General features: G+C 44.3%; 1 protein-coding gene across 3 annotated transcripts in view; it reads left to right on the top strand.

Annotated features, from left to right (window-relative positions):
• ADGRB1 (adhesion G protein-coupled receptor B1) overlaps positions 1-17,296 on the top strand; it is a 197,992-nt gene that overhangs the window by 160,186 nt on the left and 20,510 nt on the right. For all 3 annotated transcript variants that reach the window (XM_056485647.1, XM_056485646.1, XM_056485648.1), the window contains 3 exons: positions 7-92; positions 13,594-13,765; positions 14,859-14,954. In XM_056485647.1, the coding sequence (XP_056341622.1) occupies positions 7-92; positions 13,594-13,765; positions 14,859-14,954 (354 nt within the window). The remainder of the gene's footprint in view (positions 1-6; positions 93-13,593; positions 13,766-14,858; positions 14,955-17,296) is intronic.

Raw genomic sequence — 17,296 nt, 5'->3', positions numbered from 1 at the left:
TGACAGGTGAACATGGTTATTGGCATTCTGGTTTTTAACAAACTTGTATCCAAAGATGGAATAACAGATAAGAAACTGAAGGAACGGGCAGGGTATGCCTTATCAATACATCTAAGTAAAGAGTGAAAATAAAAACCAAAAATACCCAAGGTTGTGATCAATAACCAGGCAAGGGATGAAAAAAGAGACTGGGGATGCAAACAAAAAAAAAAAGCTAAACCAGATTGGAACAAAATGAAAGAAAAAAACCACACTTGATTTAATCTCTTTGTCCTGTTTAAGTGCAGCAGGACACAAAAATCCAAGAAGCAGCCCTGTGTTGCTGTGCAGGAAGGATAAAAGTTCGTCTCTTTGTTAAAATGGCTTCAGCCCAGGCTGTTGTATCCCCCCAGAAATGAGGGAGAGCAGAGTGGCTCCTGTCAGTAACTCCTGGAGACACAGAGAGGGACTCAGCCCTGCTGAGTGTGGCAGGAGCTGGGTGACAGAGGGGCTGTGTCTGGGGGCTGGCAGGGACAGCAGAGGGGTGTGATGGAAGGGAATGGCTCCTGGAGGACTGGCAGGAGCAGACCACCAGATGGATGCAGTAGGAGAGGTGAGTTAAGAGCCTGTGCTGCAAAAAAAATTCTGCTGCCCCCTGAGGTTCTTTATCTTCTCCACAGCCTCCATTCCTGAACCCAGAGATTTGTGTTACCTGCTTTCCTTTGGGCTGTTAATTCAAGACTCCACATTTCTCCCCAGCCTGCTGTCTCCCAGGGTTTGGCTGGGGCAGCAGTTCTCAGGCAGGGCTCTCTCTTGGGTTATTCCCAAATTTTGCAGTGGCTGTTTTTCCATTGCCAGCATCCCCCTCTACTCTCCATTTTTAGGAGGGAGCCTGCAGCCTGCTCAGATTTTCTCCTTGAGCTGTGCTCTGAGCAAGGGGCAGAAGTGGCAGGCTGACACTCTGAGTCACATCAGATGCCCAGGCCAGCCTGGCTGATTTGTGTTGCTCTCCCCTGCCTTTTCTGGATTGTTGCTGCAGTCAGAGAAGCTCTGTCCTTACCTGCTGCTGGGATCTCTGCTCCCAGCTGGCCACTGCAGGAATTTGATTTATCACTGTGGGTAGCAGCTGTGTTCTGGGAGGAAGAAGTTGTTTACAAAGAAGTGAGGATATATCCTCATGGATATATCCTGTTTGTAAAAGTGGAGGGAGAAGGGGTCTCCACTGAGTCTCAGAGAGCAGGGGTGCATAATTTGGGTGAAGTTCACTATTCCTGGCACTGCACTATGGAGTATTTGTGTGGAAATGGTTTTTAATTGAGTGGTGGAAGCAAAATTCAGGGTGATAAAGGCAAATTCTTACCCAGCACCTCAAATCCTGTGTTCAGTTTTGGGCACCTCACTCCAGGAAAGATCTTGAGGAGCTGGAGCACATCCAGAGACGGGAACAGAGCTGGGCAAGGGTCTGGAGCACCAGGAAGGGGAGGCTCAGCCTGGAGAAAAGGAGGATCAGGAGGAACCTCATCACTCTCTCCAGCTCCCTGAAATGGGGAGTGGTGAGGTGAGGTGTGGATCTGCTCCCAGGTAACAAGTGACAGGACAAAGGGAAATGGCCTGGAGCTGCACCAGGGCAGGTCCAGGTTGGATATTTGGAAAAATGTCATCCCTGGAAGGATGCCCATGCTTTGGGACAGGCTGCCTGGGGAAGTGGTGGAGTCACATCCCTGGGAGTGCTCCAAAAACGAGTGGACCTGGCACTTTGTGATAGTTTAGTGGCCATGGAGGGGTTTGGTCAAAGGTTGGACTCGATCTTGGAGGATTTTGTGGGACCTGTTTAGGCTCGTGGTTTATCAGTGTTGACATGGCCAAGCTTTGAGGTCCCTGGGTGTAGCCAAGGGGAATTTTGGTGCCTGAGCAGTGCCAAGGCCACAAAACAAAAGGAGATTTGGGTGATCAGCTGCTGAAAAAATATGAGAAGAAGTGACCTTGGTGCATTGCTTGGAGCAGCTGCTACTGAGCAAGTGCTTCATTCTGGATGATGCCTTCTTGACAAAGAGACAACTCAAAAAAAACCTCCCAGGCTGCAGGGCAGGGTCTGCAGCAGGGTAATTGCACTTGAAAGTCAGCACTGCAATAAATGGTTTATTGGATTAGCAGAGCAGTGAGCTGCTGCCTCTCAGTCCCTCCCTGTCTAATCCAGACTGCACACAGAGTGACCTTATTTAATACACAGCAGCTGGTTATTGATCACACTCTGAGCTGGGCTTTAAAAACAAAACCTGCGAGGCAACAAAACAAAAAAAAAAAAAAACAAAAAAACAAAACAAACAAAAAAAAGTCATTTTTTTCTGATGTTCTTTGTTTTTTTCCTTCTTTTCTCCTCCCCCCCTCCCTTCTTTCATGTCTGTGTGTGTGTGTGCAGCACTTTTAAGCCTTATCTGTGCTCAGTGGTTTTGTTCTCCCTTCCCAAGTGCCCCTGCTGAGAGTGTGGGAGCACTTTTGAGAGCCCTGGTGCCCCTTTCCCTTTAGCTCTCTGCTTCTGGCCTGGGCTTGGGAACCGTGTTGGAAGGTAGATCTGAAGAAAATCAGAACAAGTAACGGCCTTGGAGATGTTTGGATCCGAGGAGATGATCTAAAGAAATGTTGTGTTTCCTTTAGCAGAGGCAAGAAGTATGGTTCAGTTGCAAAAACAATTTTTCAAAAGGGTTAAAAAGAAAAAATCTCCTAAAATAGGGGGGAAAAGAGCTGTTGGATGTTAAGAAGAGCCCAGCACACACTCCACAGATTGGTTTGGCACAAATTCATCAGTGCCAACAGTTCTCATGGAATAATACCTGAGATACAAGAATTCTGCCCTGTACTTAGAAGTGGAAATAGCTGTGATTATTGTTGTCACTTCTGTCAGAAAAAGCTGATTTCCTAATGGCAGTGATTTTATGGGTGGATCACAAAACCAGGCTGTAGAGAAGGGGGTGTGAATGCCTGGAGAGCTGGAGAAAGGCCACAACTGCCTCAAAATCTGTCTGGGAATGGAGAAAACCATCCCAGCAAAAGAATCCCTGTTGGTGGCCAACTCCACCACCAGTGTTTGAGCTCTCTTGAAGGGATTGCTCCCAAAAAATGAATGTTTTTAATGCCTTTAACATGAATTTTAAATGTATTCAGCCAGCATTTATTCCAGAAGCATTTATGTGCTCACACAGGCAGGGAGGAAGAAGGAGACCATAAGGGATATTCACCAGGGTAATTTTAGTTGAGTTTAATCTCTCTGGGCTTCCTCCCACTCCTGGGGAGAGACAGGAGCCTTGTCCCCCCTTAAAGAACTCTTCTTCTTTCTCTGTTGATCACAGACACCACCCAAGGAGAGTTTGCCCCTTGTGTGGAATCATCATGATGGGGTGGAACAGAGCTGGGTGGTCAGAGCACAGAGGGGAGAGAGGGATTAGGAAGGTGATAACTCCCCTCAGACAGGAGGGGATGGGGATTGCCCTTCCTCTGGGAATGGTTCCTGGTGGGAAGCACTGCTCAATGAAAGGTGGCAAAGTGCAGTGAGCACACCAGATGAGCCCAGGAGCTGTTTGTGGATGTTTAGGAAGCAGAAAAAGCTAAATTAAATGAAGGCATTGTTCACTGTGATTATTTAATTAGCTACCCTTTCATATGCACAGGTGCCAATCTAAACCTGCTACTGAAATTCAATTTATCAACAACCTCATGCCCCCAACCAGAAGGAATCAGGAGATGAGTGTACCCACATCTGTGCCCACTGCTTGCAACTTTCTGCATAAACACACCCAACAGCAGCTACACTTGTGTGTTCACAGTGGTCTTCTGGCCAGTTCTCTGTGATTCAGTGTCATTCATGTTTTTTCTGGTACAGTTTCCCATCAAATTCCTCAAGTCAATCTACTATTTTTTCTTTTTGCTGCCTATCTCTGCCTCTCTCTGTCTCTCTGCTTATCTGTTCTTTGTGGCTTATAGATTTGGGGATAAGCTGTCATTTTTTTTTTTTTTTTTAAGGGTCATGCACCTAATGCCTCTCCAGACCCACTTTGCCTTTGGTTCAGCCTTTGTCCTCACAGGATTCAAACCATCCTGCCTGGAAGATATTTATCTGTGGGCACAGGAGCTAATTTCCTCTGTGTCTGAAAGCTTCTGTGGGATGCCTTAGTCATTATTCTGGATGGGAATGGTGGCTGATGTCACTGTAATTAATGAAAAGACCAATCAATAGCCACTTGAAAGGGGCTCACTGGGCCCACTGCTGCTGCTGTGTTGGTGCTCATCAGGATGTCTATTTGCAGTGAGACTGAACAGGGAGCCACCAAAGCTGAGAAACGCTCTGTGGAGTCTCCTGATCTCTCTCCCAGGCAGGGCAGGGCTGTAAAACCCCTCCTGGTTGGGGCAAACCTCCCTCAGCAGCATCCCCAGCTCACCCGGGGATGACAGAGCTGCTGTCCTCTGGCAGTGATTTTGTGCCAGGCACAGCAGGAAGGTCTGGGGGATGTTTTGCAGACTCCTTCCCCTTTTCCAAACCAGCTCTGACGTGGGTGTGGATCTGTGCAGAGCAGGGAGAGCACACAACCAGTAAATTCTGGGAAGAAAACAGGGCCAGTGCCAACCTAATGTGGCTTCTGGGCTCCTGAAGAAGAGCTGGATGGAGGGGAAGCTAAAAATGCCAAGGATGAGCTTCAGCAGATCCCCTCATACCAGCAGCTCTCAGTGGGCTGTTTCTGTGGTTGGTCCCACGCAGAAAAATGGGAGCAGCAGGTGGGAATAATTCTCAGGGCTCATCCCAAAGATGTTTTTGGCTCCAGAACAGGACCTGAGAGAAGGAATGTCTCAGAAACAGTCAGCCAGTCAGGTTCCTTTCAGAGCAGGTTGGGCTCTGAGGAAACACCCAACTTCAGGACATCAAAGAGTCCCATCCTTCTTCAGGGATGAAGCAGCCAAAGAGTGGCCTCTGTCCTGCTCTCACCAGCTCCCAGACAGAGAAAATAAATGACTTATCCTTTGCATTTCTTTAGGACAGAAGATAAGCAAGCACAGCCCCCACAGCCCTACTTCTTGCCTTCTACTGCACAACCCTGCCACCTTTTTTGTTTTGGAGCAAAAAGGCCAGGAGGGAAAAGAGCAATTTCTCAAAAAACAAAACAAAACAAAAACAAAAAAAAATCCAAAAAGAAAACCAAGAAACCCAAACAAAAAAGAAGGAGGTGGAGACTGGGAGAGCACTACTGGTTTCTCTTCCATGGGTGCCAGAGACACCCTGAATCTGGCAAGACTTTCACCAACACAGTTCCACCCTGTCCAGCAGCACCCACAAATCTCTGAGTTGCCCATTCCCCCCATCCCCTGCATCTGGAGTGGTACAGATGAGAGAGTTTTAACTCCTGCCTGTCTTTCATTTCTCCTCCCAAGCTGGGTATGGTTGGTTGGTTCCCTTTCCTCCTTCCTTTCTTGCTTTGGTTTCTCTTTCCCTTTCCTTTGGACGTTTGTGCTCATGAGCGAAGTGTTTTGTTTTGTTTCAGTCTTTGGTTTTAATTGCAGTCAGATGGCAGTGCCCCTTTACGGCATGACGCTCAAATGTTCCAAGTGTGGAGTAGTTTCTTCTGCTGAAGTTTCGGCCACAGCCACCAGTAACGCCATGTTAGTTCCTCTAATTTCAACTTCTTTTCTTTCTTTCTTTCTTTCTTTCTTTCCACTTTCTTTCTTTTTTTTTTTTTTTTTTGTTGTTTATTTTTTTGTTTTCTTTTTTTTTTTTCTTTTCGTTTTGATTTTCGCTTTTCAGTTCCTTTTTTTATTTCCCTCTTCCATTTCCCTGCACTCACCAGCCCGTGTTTGTTTTCTCTCCCCACCTCCCTGACATCCCCCAGCTCTCCCTGACCTCATTCTGTGGGCCATGAGTAGAGCAGTGCTCCTGCAACCCCCCTGGAGCTGATGGGCTGGATCCTGAAAAGCACTTTTTGACATGCCTAGATTTAAGATTTAAGCATGTGAGCAGCCCATGGAAGACAAAGGGACTCTGCATTTGTTGCAATGCCCCATTCTTGGAGTTCCAGACTTAAAGCTGTGGTTCCCAGAAATTCTGGTGGTAGACAGGGACTCCAAAATCCAGCTTTGTCAATCTCTTGATCACTGGAGTGTTTTCCTCCAGGGGCTGCAGAGCACTGAGTGTGGTTTAAGTGAGTTGGTGAATCCCACCTGAGTGGGTTTTTTCTCCTTTTATAGAATGCTGAAGTTAAGTTGTAGGCACATAGGTCTGACTTGATAAGTGTTGACTGCCTCTTTTGGACCCCTGAAAGCACTTGGAATTAATTCTCAAAATCTTAAAGTGTTTCGTAGCTCTGAGTTACAGAAGTCAAATGCTGTTAAATCCCATCTTAGATGCTGCTGAAGTTGACTTAAAAAAAAATTAAAAGAAAAAGAAAAAAAAAAGCCAGAGCTTTGTTCTGCTGGAGAAATTTTTGCTATTTATGTGGTTGGCTTTTTTCCCAAAGGTTAAGATTGGAGGGAGAGTGATAAGGGAAGGTTTGTCTTCCTTCCCTTTTGGAAATTTTATTGTCTGTATCACATCTGAATGATGCTACTCTTTGGTTTTGATCCCTAAATTAGTACATGCAAAACTGTGTGAGAGAAACAGTCTCAGATCATTTGCAGTTTGAAAAATTTTACCTTTAATTAATCTGAACTAAAAGAGGCAGCCAAGTGCCAGATCTCAAAATGTAGAAAGATAAAAGAAAATCAACTCAAGAGCACCTGGAAGGTGTCCCTGCTCATGGCAGGGGGTTGGAATGAGATGTTCTTTAAGGCCCCTTCTAACCCAAACCGTTTTATGATTCTGTGATTTTCTCAGTGAAATGGAGAGCTGAACAAAATCTGATTTATTTTTCATTGCTAAGGTCGTTTACTCACCTTTTGCAGCAGTGCCCAGCTGAGGTGGAATCAGTCCAGACACGTGTACCACAAGTCTGGCATGAGCAGCTTGCTGCTTTTTGGATTCCTGTAACTGCAGAGCAATGTTAAACCAGCAGAAGATTTACTATTAATAAATTAGATTCTTAAAGAGGAGAGGCTTTCTGTTCATAGTAAATTAATTTTAAAAGTTAAACAGTCTCAAGTCCCTCTCCAATAGTGTCTGACGCTGGTCTGTGATAAATCACAAATTCTGATTCATCTCCAAATCAGGAGAAAAAAGGGACATGAAAGCCAGATCTCCTATTCATCCTGCTTCTCTAATTTAAGTGGATTGATAGAAATTGGAGGGTTCTTGTAAGAGGATTTTTTAGTGTTTTGTTTCCCAGCAGGTTGGGTACCTCAGATGACAGTGTCCAGTATCAATTTTGTTGTTTGTCCTCAAGTGTCCCATGCTCTTATCCTTGCAAAGGGAACACTGAGGAATACACAAATAAATTCACTCATTTCCCCTTGTGATCCACTTCATCCTGCAGCTGAACTCTTCCTGGTTTTCCTCCTCCAAATCTCTTGCAAAACTCTGATTATGCTTTGTGCCACTGCCACCCTTCTGCTGGGCTCCCTCCTCCCAGACCTTGCAGCAGCTTTGCTGTTCAGTTTTGGAGTCTTGAAATGTGAATTAAATGCCATGAGGACTCCTGGCTCCTCCCTGACCTGGAATGAACAATAATATTTTAGTGCAGAGCACATCAAGGGGTGTTACTGTCTTGTTCTTCTGGGGTTGCTCATGCCTTCCCCAGCTTCCCTCCCATAGATTCCAGAGGTTTATTTCTGGGATAGCATGGAGTGACAAATAGATCCTCTGGACCATTTTTTCTTGGCTTTTGGAAATCTTTGTGGTGAGATCTGTGGTTGGAGAAGGGGATGTGTAAAGGAGGGAAAACAGAGTGAACTGATGGGAGAGAAAAGTGACAGAAGTGGGAAAATAAGTACTGGAAATTGTGTGATTTCTTGACCTGGGGATGATAAATGGAAGTCTTTGGATGTGTGTGACCTGTTAGGGGTTAGCTGGACTTGACAGGTGTGGGTTAAATAAATCCTTCCCTTTAGGCTGTGCTGAAGAAGATGCTGGGCAGGTTTTGCCATTGGAAAACCTCTGTTCCCACATTTCCTCCTGTTTATTGCTGACTGTAGGGCACCCTCAGACTGCAAAGTGTTGCCTTGTAATTAATTTGTCTTTGCTACCTGTGGAAATTATTTTATCTGAGATGGAAGACTTGTCTCAGGGGCTTGGCTTTTCTTGGTACTTGGTGTGAATGAGGGAATCCACTGCAGATACCAGGGAGTGCTGAGGGATGGATGGATGATGGATGGATGATGGATGGATGGATGGATGAGTGCATGGATGGATGATGGATGGATGATGGATGGAGGATGGATGGATGGTGGATGATGGATGGATGGATGATGCATGGAGGATGGATGGATGGATGGTGGATGTTGGATGGATGATGGATGGGTGGATGGATGGATAATGGATGGATGGGTGGATGGATGGATGGATGATGGATGTTGGATGGATGATGGATGGATGGATGGATGGATGGATGGATGGATGGATGGAGGTTGATGTCCCATCCCTTGAAGTGTCCAAGGCCAGGTTGGACGGAGCTCTGAGCAACTTGTTCTAGTGGAAGGTGACCCTACCCATGGCAAGGGGTTGAAATTAAATGATGTTTAAAGTCCTTTCCAACCCAAATCATTCCATGATTTTATGAATTATTGCCAGGCAGCTCATTGGAAATCTGGACTCTCAGGTTCTGACTAGTGGGAAGAGACTGGCCCAAGACTAAAACCCCGGCACCTTGTATTTTTCCAAGCACCCCACCCAAGAGCCAAGATCAGGGGTTCCTCTTAAATATTATCATTCCTCTTAAATCCTTAGGAATTCACTTATCAAATCTCCCATCTAAGGGTTTTTCCCTTTTTCTTGGCTCAGTATCCTTTTAGAGGAGTTTTGGATGTCAAATTTTCTGCCTGTACAGTAATTCCAGGATTGATGTGGGTCAGTGCTTCCATGCATGGCTGGTCTAGGAAGGAGGCTGTTCCTCAGGAGAGTGTTGTCCTCATGGTTCTAGGAATTTGAAATCCTGTCCTTACCTGGGGATAATACCTGGATCCTCCAGTCTTTATTGGACTCTCAGAGAACACCTTCCTTAATTAAAGGTGAATAATGAAGCAGTCTGGTCACAGCTGCCTCATCACCTGTCTGTCTCATGTGACATAAAATCATCACAGAATGGTTTGGGACCCTAAAGTTCTTCTCATTCTAAACCCCCCACTATGAACACTTTCCACCAGACCAGGCTGGTCAGGGCAGTTTAGAGCCATTTGATTTCCTGTTCCTCTAATTTTATTGTTTTTATTGCAGCATTATTTATATTGGGAGTAGAACCATCTTTTAGGGGAAAATCGAAATCACAGCAGGTGTTCCTTGTTTTTTGCCTATGCATGGGAAGAGCAAGATGAATTTCCTCTCTTTTCTAGTTACAGTTCTTGGTTATACAGGCATTGAGTTACAGGGATTTGCTCTGGAGGTGTCCCTGAAATTGGGACAACACTCTTGCTTTTGGGAGGAGCAGTTTTAAGTGTTTAAAAAGTGTTTAAAGCAAGATTGGATGGAGCTGTGAGCAGCCTGGTCTAGTGAAAAGTGTCTCTGCTCATGGCAGTGGGGTGGAATTAGCTGATTTTTAAGGTCCCTTCCAGCCCAAACCATTCAATAATTCTGTAAGTGTGTGAATACAAGTCAGAGGAGCAGAGAAGCACAAGAGAATAAATAAAGCACATCCCTGCACTGTGATTTTCCTGCAGCAGAAGCAGTGGTGTGTAAGGATCCATCCATTATGTGTTGAGTCCAGCAGCCAATTCCCTTTGCAGAGCTCCTCTCCAGGAGCTGCTTTGGAATTATAAAGAGATTTTTTTTTTCCTTCTGCTGCTTCTTTAAGTTAAGTTGCTGCTGCTCTGTCAGGGTTGAGTAATGAAAAGAATTGATCACTTTGCCCTTTCTAATGGCCCTTTACATCTTTATTGGCATGTCCTGTGTGTCCCCCTGCACTGCCATTTCTCAGGGTGCAGGACTCTCCATCTTTCTTCATGCAGATCTTTATCTCCAAGCCCATTCTTTTTGCTCTTTCCATTGCTTTCTCTAAGTGCAATCCATTTATTCTGCTTCTTTTGCAAAGACAAAGACTCTCCATGCTTCCAGCTACATAAAGGACAAAACCACAGATAGATTGTTGTCATTTTGGCCAATCTTTGCTGCCAGGGCAGGGTCTGATGTGTGTTTTCATAAGGCTGAGTCTTTCCCATGGTGGATCCCATCTTTTAGAGCACATTAGCAGTGGCTGAGGGAGCTGGGATGGTTTATCCTGGAGAAAAAGAGGATTGGGAAGATTTTATCACTCCCTGAAGGGAGATTGGAGCCAGGCTGGGGTTGGTCTCTCCTCCTGTCAAGCAACAGAATGAAAGGAAATGGGCTCAGGTTGCACCAGGGGATGTTCAGGGTGGATAATGGGGACTTGTGGGAAATGTGGCACTTGGGAACATGGTTTAGTGCTGGGTTTTGCAGTGCTGGGAAGAGTTTTGGACTTGATCTTGGAGGTCTTTTCCAACCTCAGATGGGATGCTGCTGTCACTTGTCCTGAGGACTATCATAAATGGGTTAGATAAGAGGATCTGCCAGCTAATTCCTTTGTCCCAAGCAATAAAAATCATGGATTTATTGATCATGGCTAATCCATGAAAAGCCATTAGCTGGTCACAATGTTTTTGTATTACAGTTGATCATTTTATATCATATATCCTGATATGCACCCTAATGTGATATTTATTAGGTCCTCTAATTAATTCTGGGATCTCTTATGGATTCACTGTGCCTTTTAAAAGAAGGCACAGATGGGAAGGTGGTAGAAGTATGAGTCCTGCCATGAATTCAGCTCACAGCAAGTAGAATTAAGGGCAGTCTTACAGAAAACCCACTTGTCTCCCTGTGAGTTTTCACCTGAAATTTCAGTCTTTACCAGATTTCTTTAATGGAGCTTTTAATTTGGAGTTTAATATTTCAAAAATCTAAGCAGAGCCCTGCAAGTGAAATTAGAGTGAGTTCCATTTCCTGTGACCTGTTGCCACCTGCTGCCTAAAAATAAAGATGATGCATTTAAGTAGCAAGCAGAATTTCCATCAGTTTTGTAAGGGATGAATGCTGGTGAGGAGGCATCTGGGATGTAAATCATAAAGAGGGCAGAACTCTGAGCTGGTGTAAGTCAGCACAACTTGGGAAAACCCTGATTTATCCAGCTGAATATGTGGTCATCAGCTGAGCTGGAAGGGCAGATGATGTTTTCATCACCTGGTTGGAAGGGCAGAGAAAATTTCAATTCATTCTTAAAGCAGGATTTGAAGCCAGTGGATTCAAATCTGACCGTTTGCTGGAGAGAAACATAACTTATAATTTACCTTCTCAGCAGCATCCCTTCCAACCCCAAATCTCCATCTAAATCTTGGATCCAGGTCCAGATCACTGTCATGGGTCTGCAGTTCTTTTCAGGAATGGAAAACCCACCAAAATTTAGAAGTTTGGCTCAGATCCACTGCCAGGTTTCCTGTTGCACATTGGCAGTAACATCCACAGAATGGGTGTACCAAGAGTGTTCTGGAACACCAGGTAATTCCAGGGAGCAGAGTTGTCTCTTACTGACCTTTTCCAGCAGCTTTTATTGGATTTTATGGTTTCCCTTTGCTGCTGGAATTATTTCATCTACTCAGCCATGTTGTGTTGGCTGATACTTGCATGGAAGATGTGTAGAGAGGTTTCTTATCAACCACATCTTACCTTTCCATTCAGCTTTTCTGCCTCTCTGATTTGTTTATTTCATGTACTTGCTGCTTAGCCAGATTTATGAAGGCACAACCATAAATGCCAACAAAGAGAGATTGCAGTGTGATGAGGCAGATTTCAGATAAATACATATTTTTATTATGGAATAAGTAATTTCTCTTTAGGTGTTGTTTGGTTGAGGGCTGTCTGCTGGTTTTTGGGGTATTTTTAAATAATACTTTAAAATCATAGTTCATCTTGGGCATTAAAGGACAGCATTTGCCATCCAGGATAAAATTACAAGGTATCAGATTGTGTCATGGCCTTTACCTTGCACAGAGGTCTCATAATGCTTGTTTTAATTAAAAAGAAAAATAATTCCATTTCCCTGCTCCCTTAAGTAAATTAAATTCCTTAATAATAGCATGAAGGAACAGATCCAAGTGTGGAAAGGCTGTAGGAATATTTGCAAACAGGGTCTCATTCTGACTATAAAAATAAACTGTCACTTCAGTGTGTGGTCATTGCAGAACTGATGTAACAATCCTTGAAAAACTCTTAATGAAGCCAGGACATTCTATCCTGATGTCCAAACCTGTATCCAAGCTCCAGCTTTGTTCAGGTCAAACCCCACTGAGGTCTGTGGGGTAACCAGCAGGTAAACATTAAACCCTTGGTCATAGATCAGGAAATGGTGAGCAAGTCCCATGTAAGTACTGCAAAACATGTTTCATGGTATCTGTCCTGTAATTTCCTGTCTTGCCTGTATTTGTTGTATTTGGAAGTTTTCTTGTAGCTCCACTTGTTATTCAAGGCTTTCTCTGTTAGTAAAAACCCACAGAGAAATTCTCCTCATATTTAGGTGCCAAATAGTTGGGATGAGTGACAGCTTAAAATCTGCCTAGTCAGCTGTTAAAATTGTTTGGGATTTTTTAAAACATTTTTTTGGTTGGAGAGATGGATGCCTAAAGGGTCCTTGGGAAAAGAGCAGCTTTCCCATTTGCAGGGCCATCATTCACAGCACAAGTGGAGATTCCTGGGGCAGCCTCACAGAAAACTTGTTTTGTCCAGTTTTCTGTCTTGTGAATGGAGATGTGGCTTGAAGTTAATGTCCACATAGGAATAAACTTATGAGAATTGTGAAACATGGAACAAAAAGCTTTTTTTTTTTCTTTTTTTTGGCTTTTTTTTTTTTTTTTTTTTTCTCCAAAACATCAGCTGGGGAGGTTGCACAAGAAAGCTGAAAATTTTCTGACCACAGGGAGATGAGGCCAGGTTTTAGTTCTGAGGATCCTGGGGAGCAACACCTGTAGATTACAGGAGAAATAGAAATATTTCAGTCTGCACATCAGCTCCCTGCCTGTCTGAGTCACTCCAAAGCGTGACACGTCCCAGTGTCGGTGTCTTCCATGTGCTGTGGAAGTCCAAGTGTCTGTGACCCGACAGCCATCGTGACAGACCAGTCTCTGCTGCAACTGTCCCCTTCCCCTTGGCAACCTGCAGTGATTGTATTCTGTCCTTCCCTTGGGTGTGGATTAGGGGCAGAGCGGGAAGGGCGTGGAAGGGGGAGGGAGGGATCCTCATCCTTCCTCCCCCCACCTCCAGTTTTATGCATGACTGCACCCTTGGGAGGCTGTCCCCCCTGTTTGGGTAGTGTGAGTGTGCAGAGCCTCTTCCAGCTTTCCTGGGGCTCAGCAAAGGTCTCCCACACGGAGATGTTGGCTGGAGAAACCCTCTGCAGCGCGCTGGGGTGGGGAGGCTGAGCTAGAGCCCCAGCTGGGAGTGGGTGAGGTGGGGCTGAGCTCTCTGTCCCTCTCCCCTGACAGGGCATCCCTGTGGAGCTCCTGTGTGGTCCTGCCCCTGCTGGCTCTCACCTGGATGTCGGCAGTCCTGGCCATCACCGACCGGCGCTCCGCGCTCTTCCAGATCCTCTTCGCCGTCTTCGACTCCTTGGAGGGATTTGTCATCGTCATGGTCCACTGCATCCTCAGGAGGGAGGTGAGAGCCAGCAGTTACATAATCAGCATTATTCCCCATGAAAATCACCTGGAGAAGTGCCCAGCCAGCCTTCTGCTAACTTCTCTAACCCCACACGTTTCTTTCCTTTTGACCACAAAAGTGACCGTGACATTTTTGGTCAGAGGGAAGGAGGGGTGAGTCAGGGTGGAGTTTGGTGGGCAGCCTGGCATGGGGTAACGTGTCAGGCTTTGCTTGTTTGCCACCAAAATTCCCATTTCCAGAATGTTCACACCCCACCCCCAAAAAATGCCTCAATAAAGAAGTAATTTGTGTGATTTCAGGATGCACTGAGATGTGCAGGATGCAGTCTGTGCTGGCATTAACACCTTGATATTCCAGCTAGGAAGTGCAGCCAGCAATAATCAGGCAAGGAAATTGAGGAAATTCTCTTCAGCCTCCCTGTGGAGATTTAAAATGCTGAATTATATCAAGGAAGAAAAGGATGAATCTTTTATGTTTCTTTCATTCTTTTCATCCTACAGAGTGGAGAGACTATTAATAACAGAGACAGGAAGGGGCTTTTTTTTCAATATTCATTTTATCTTCTTACAGTCCCTTTAAATTAAGTAAAACAGATTAATTTCTTATGTCAGGCCAATGAAATCAATAGAATTACACCACTGGCTTGGCTGAGACTCCTTCCACTAATTGCATTATGAATATGAGTCTGACTTAGCTCCCATTGCAGTCACTGGGTTTTTTGGTTTTTTTTTTCCCAATTATTTCAGTGAGTTTGGGATCAGATTTCTATTACAGTATCATAATCAGACTTTGCAGACACCAATACAATGATTAATGTTGGTGCATTCATTGTAAACTTATTGCAAGCTGCAAAATAAAGGACATTTTCATTCCTGGCTGTATAAACCAAGCAAATAGGAGTGACCCAGAATTGCTGGAAAACCTCAGAGCTGCTCTTCAGTGTGTGAAACATGTAACACATAAACCATGTGAAGGAGATGGGTGCTGCTAAAGCAAGGTCCTTTGGATCTCACAAGGGCTGGTTTTGTTTTGGATTTCAGCAGAAATGAGTGTGGTTGGGTCAGTCTGACTCTGAGCTTTGTCCCTGCAGGTCCAGGATGCTGTGAAGTGCCGGGTTGTGGATCGACAGGAGGAAGGGAATGGAGACTCAGGGGGGTCATTTCAGAATGGCCACGCTCAGCTGATGGTAGGGAAATCTCCACTTCCCCTTTTGGGGGGGGTTTATGGCAATTTTTAACTCATAACTGATGAGCAGAGGGCTCTGTCCATCACAGATCCTGAATTCACCATTCTTATCTCCTTCAAACTTTTGCTTGAGCAAACACAGCACTTAAAATGGATTTTTTTTTTTTTTCACACAAATCTGGGGTGTTGCATTGCAATTTTAAGGTTCTCAAACTTGCACACCAGGATCCTTTCTTTCCCAGAAAAATAAAGAACCAAAATACACCTCCCAGCTCTTCCAGCCCTTTTCATCCCCATCAAGCTGCCTTGTCCTGGCTGGAGCTAGGAAGCAGTAATTTAATACTGTTTTAATCACAAACTCTTGGGTTGTTACCATAAAAATTATCTCTCAGGGGGAATTTTTTTTCTCTCAAAAGCACACTTTGCTTCCCTGGGAATAGTTTAAGCTCTGTAAATTATGATCCTGTTGTGTAAGTCCTTTGCAAACAGTAAAGGAATAAACTGTGGGCTTTGCCCTCATCTGCTCCACTGTTATGATGTAGTCGATACAAGAAACATTTAATTTTGGAGGTTAAGATAAAGATATCAGGAGAATCAGAGGATCTGACAACTTCCAGAAGCTCTTGGTTAATATTAGAGCTACAGCACAACCCAGTGATGTTTTTTTCCAGTCACTCCTGTGCTGAGCAGTTTCTGCCTGGGTACCAGGTCTCATTTCAAACAGCACAATCTTGGAGTCAAGACATCAGCAGAGGTTTAATTCCCCCACACCTCAGTGGTGTTTACTAAAAACAGGTGCCTCATTTCTCATTTAAATGTGGAGCCTTCTCATTTCCAGGCAGGTTCTCTGCCTAATTGTGGGTAATTAGAGGGTCCCTTGCAAGCCTGGTGCTTTGGTTTCTTCAGTAGCAGACACCATAATCACACCCAGGCTCAATCTTCTTTTCCAGGAGTTAACACCCAGAGCTTTTTTATTCTCCCTCTGTAAATCACATCCCTTCAAATTATTTATGTAACCCCCTCCAGATTCTCAGCATCCTGAAAAAAAAAGTGGATCCTGTATTTGTCAGCCTGTTGTCACCACCCCAGGTTTCAGGGTTTTGCATCTCTGTATTCCTGTTCTTTATCAGCCACCTTGCAAAATTTCTGTTTTTTCAGCTACAAGTTTTTTAGCAATGTTGCATTCTGGCTGTGAGTGATGACTCCTCACTGGTATTTTTAGGGGGTACAATGTTATTTCGTTGTAAAATCACCAAAGAAATCAGAAGTTTTTTGCAGAATGGCATTTTTGCTGTTGCCTTTTCCATTTAACTCCAAATCTGCCCAACTAGTGAAAAGGAGATTAGCTGAGTAGAACTGTTTTCCCCACGAAATCCTGTTGACTGGTATTAAATATAAAACCTGTCTTTTCATTTATTTATCAGCAGAACTAGTGCAGGCTGTTCAGCTGCATTTTTCTAGAACTCCTATCATGAAAATGAGATTATATTTTTCTGTGTCATCCCATTTGCCCATTCAAATGTTAGTTCAGTCGTATTTCTCTTCTGTTCTTTTCAGATTTGTTTGATATCCCAAAGAATTTACTGGGAAATTAACATCAAGAAGGCTGAGCTAGTTGAAAAACTCTTGGCTCTCAACCTGCTAATATTAAAGTGTTTATCCCAGGGGGATGGAGATTTTTCCCACGTTCTTCTCAGTATTCAAATGGATTGCATTTCATCACATTAATACAATTATGTTAAGTGTCTTTCTGAAATGATACCAGGAATAATCAGTGAACTCTTCTACCTTCTGCCAGTCTGCAGCTTCCCCATTACTCCATGAAAGCTCACAGCCTGCTGTGACTCAGTTTATCCAGTTCTTTGAAATGTTATCTGCTCAAAGCTTCAGAAAAGGGATTAACTCCTCCTGGGAGAAGAAAGGAGTTCCCTTTGGCTGCACAAACCACTTGAAAAAGTTGTTCAGCCTTTGTGCCTGTGGGAGCCATTGATTTTATGTGTTAAGAGTTTCAGAAGCAGAGACTTGTTCCCACTTCATGTGACTTGGTGACAGATCACAAGAAAGCCAAGTGGGGGTGGAGCATTCCCAGCAGGATCCCCAAATCTCTTTAATAAAGGGTGGGGAATCCACTTAAAATTACATGTGGAGTGATATATCCAAAACAATTTGGGCCAGGATCCTGTTCCCTGTTTTTTTATAAATGCATAAATGTGTTCCAGCAAGATATTTTAATCTGCAGCCCAGGAATAAGTGAATGGATGAGCAGATGAACTCCAGTTCAAAAGCCAACAGGTGGAAAAATGTGCTGTGTTTTCTATGTGTGAAAATCCAAGCAAAACCTCT

This window comes from Oenanthe melanoleuca, chromosome 2 (genome assembly GCF_029582105.1).
Source record: "Oenanthe melanoleuca isolate GR-GAL-2019-014 chromosome 2, OMel1.0, whole genome shotgun sequence".
NCBI classification, from domain to species: domain Eukaryota; kingdom Metazoa; phylum Chordata; class Aves; order Passeriformes; family Muscicapidae; genus Oenanthe; species Oenanthe melanoleuca.
Note: the sequence above shows the minus strand (reverse complement) of the source record. Positions and strands in the feature narration are given on the sequence as shown.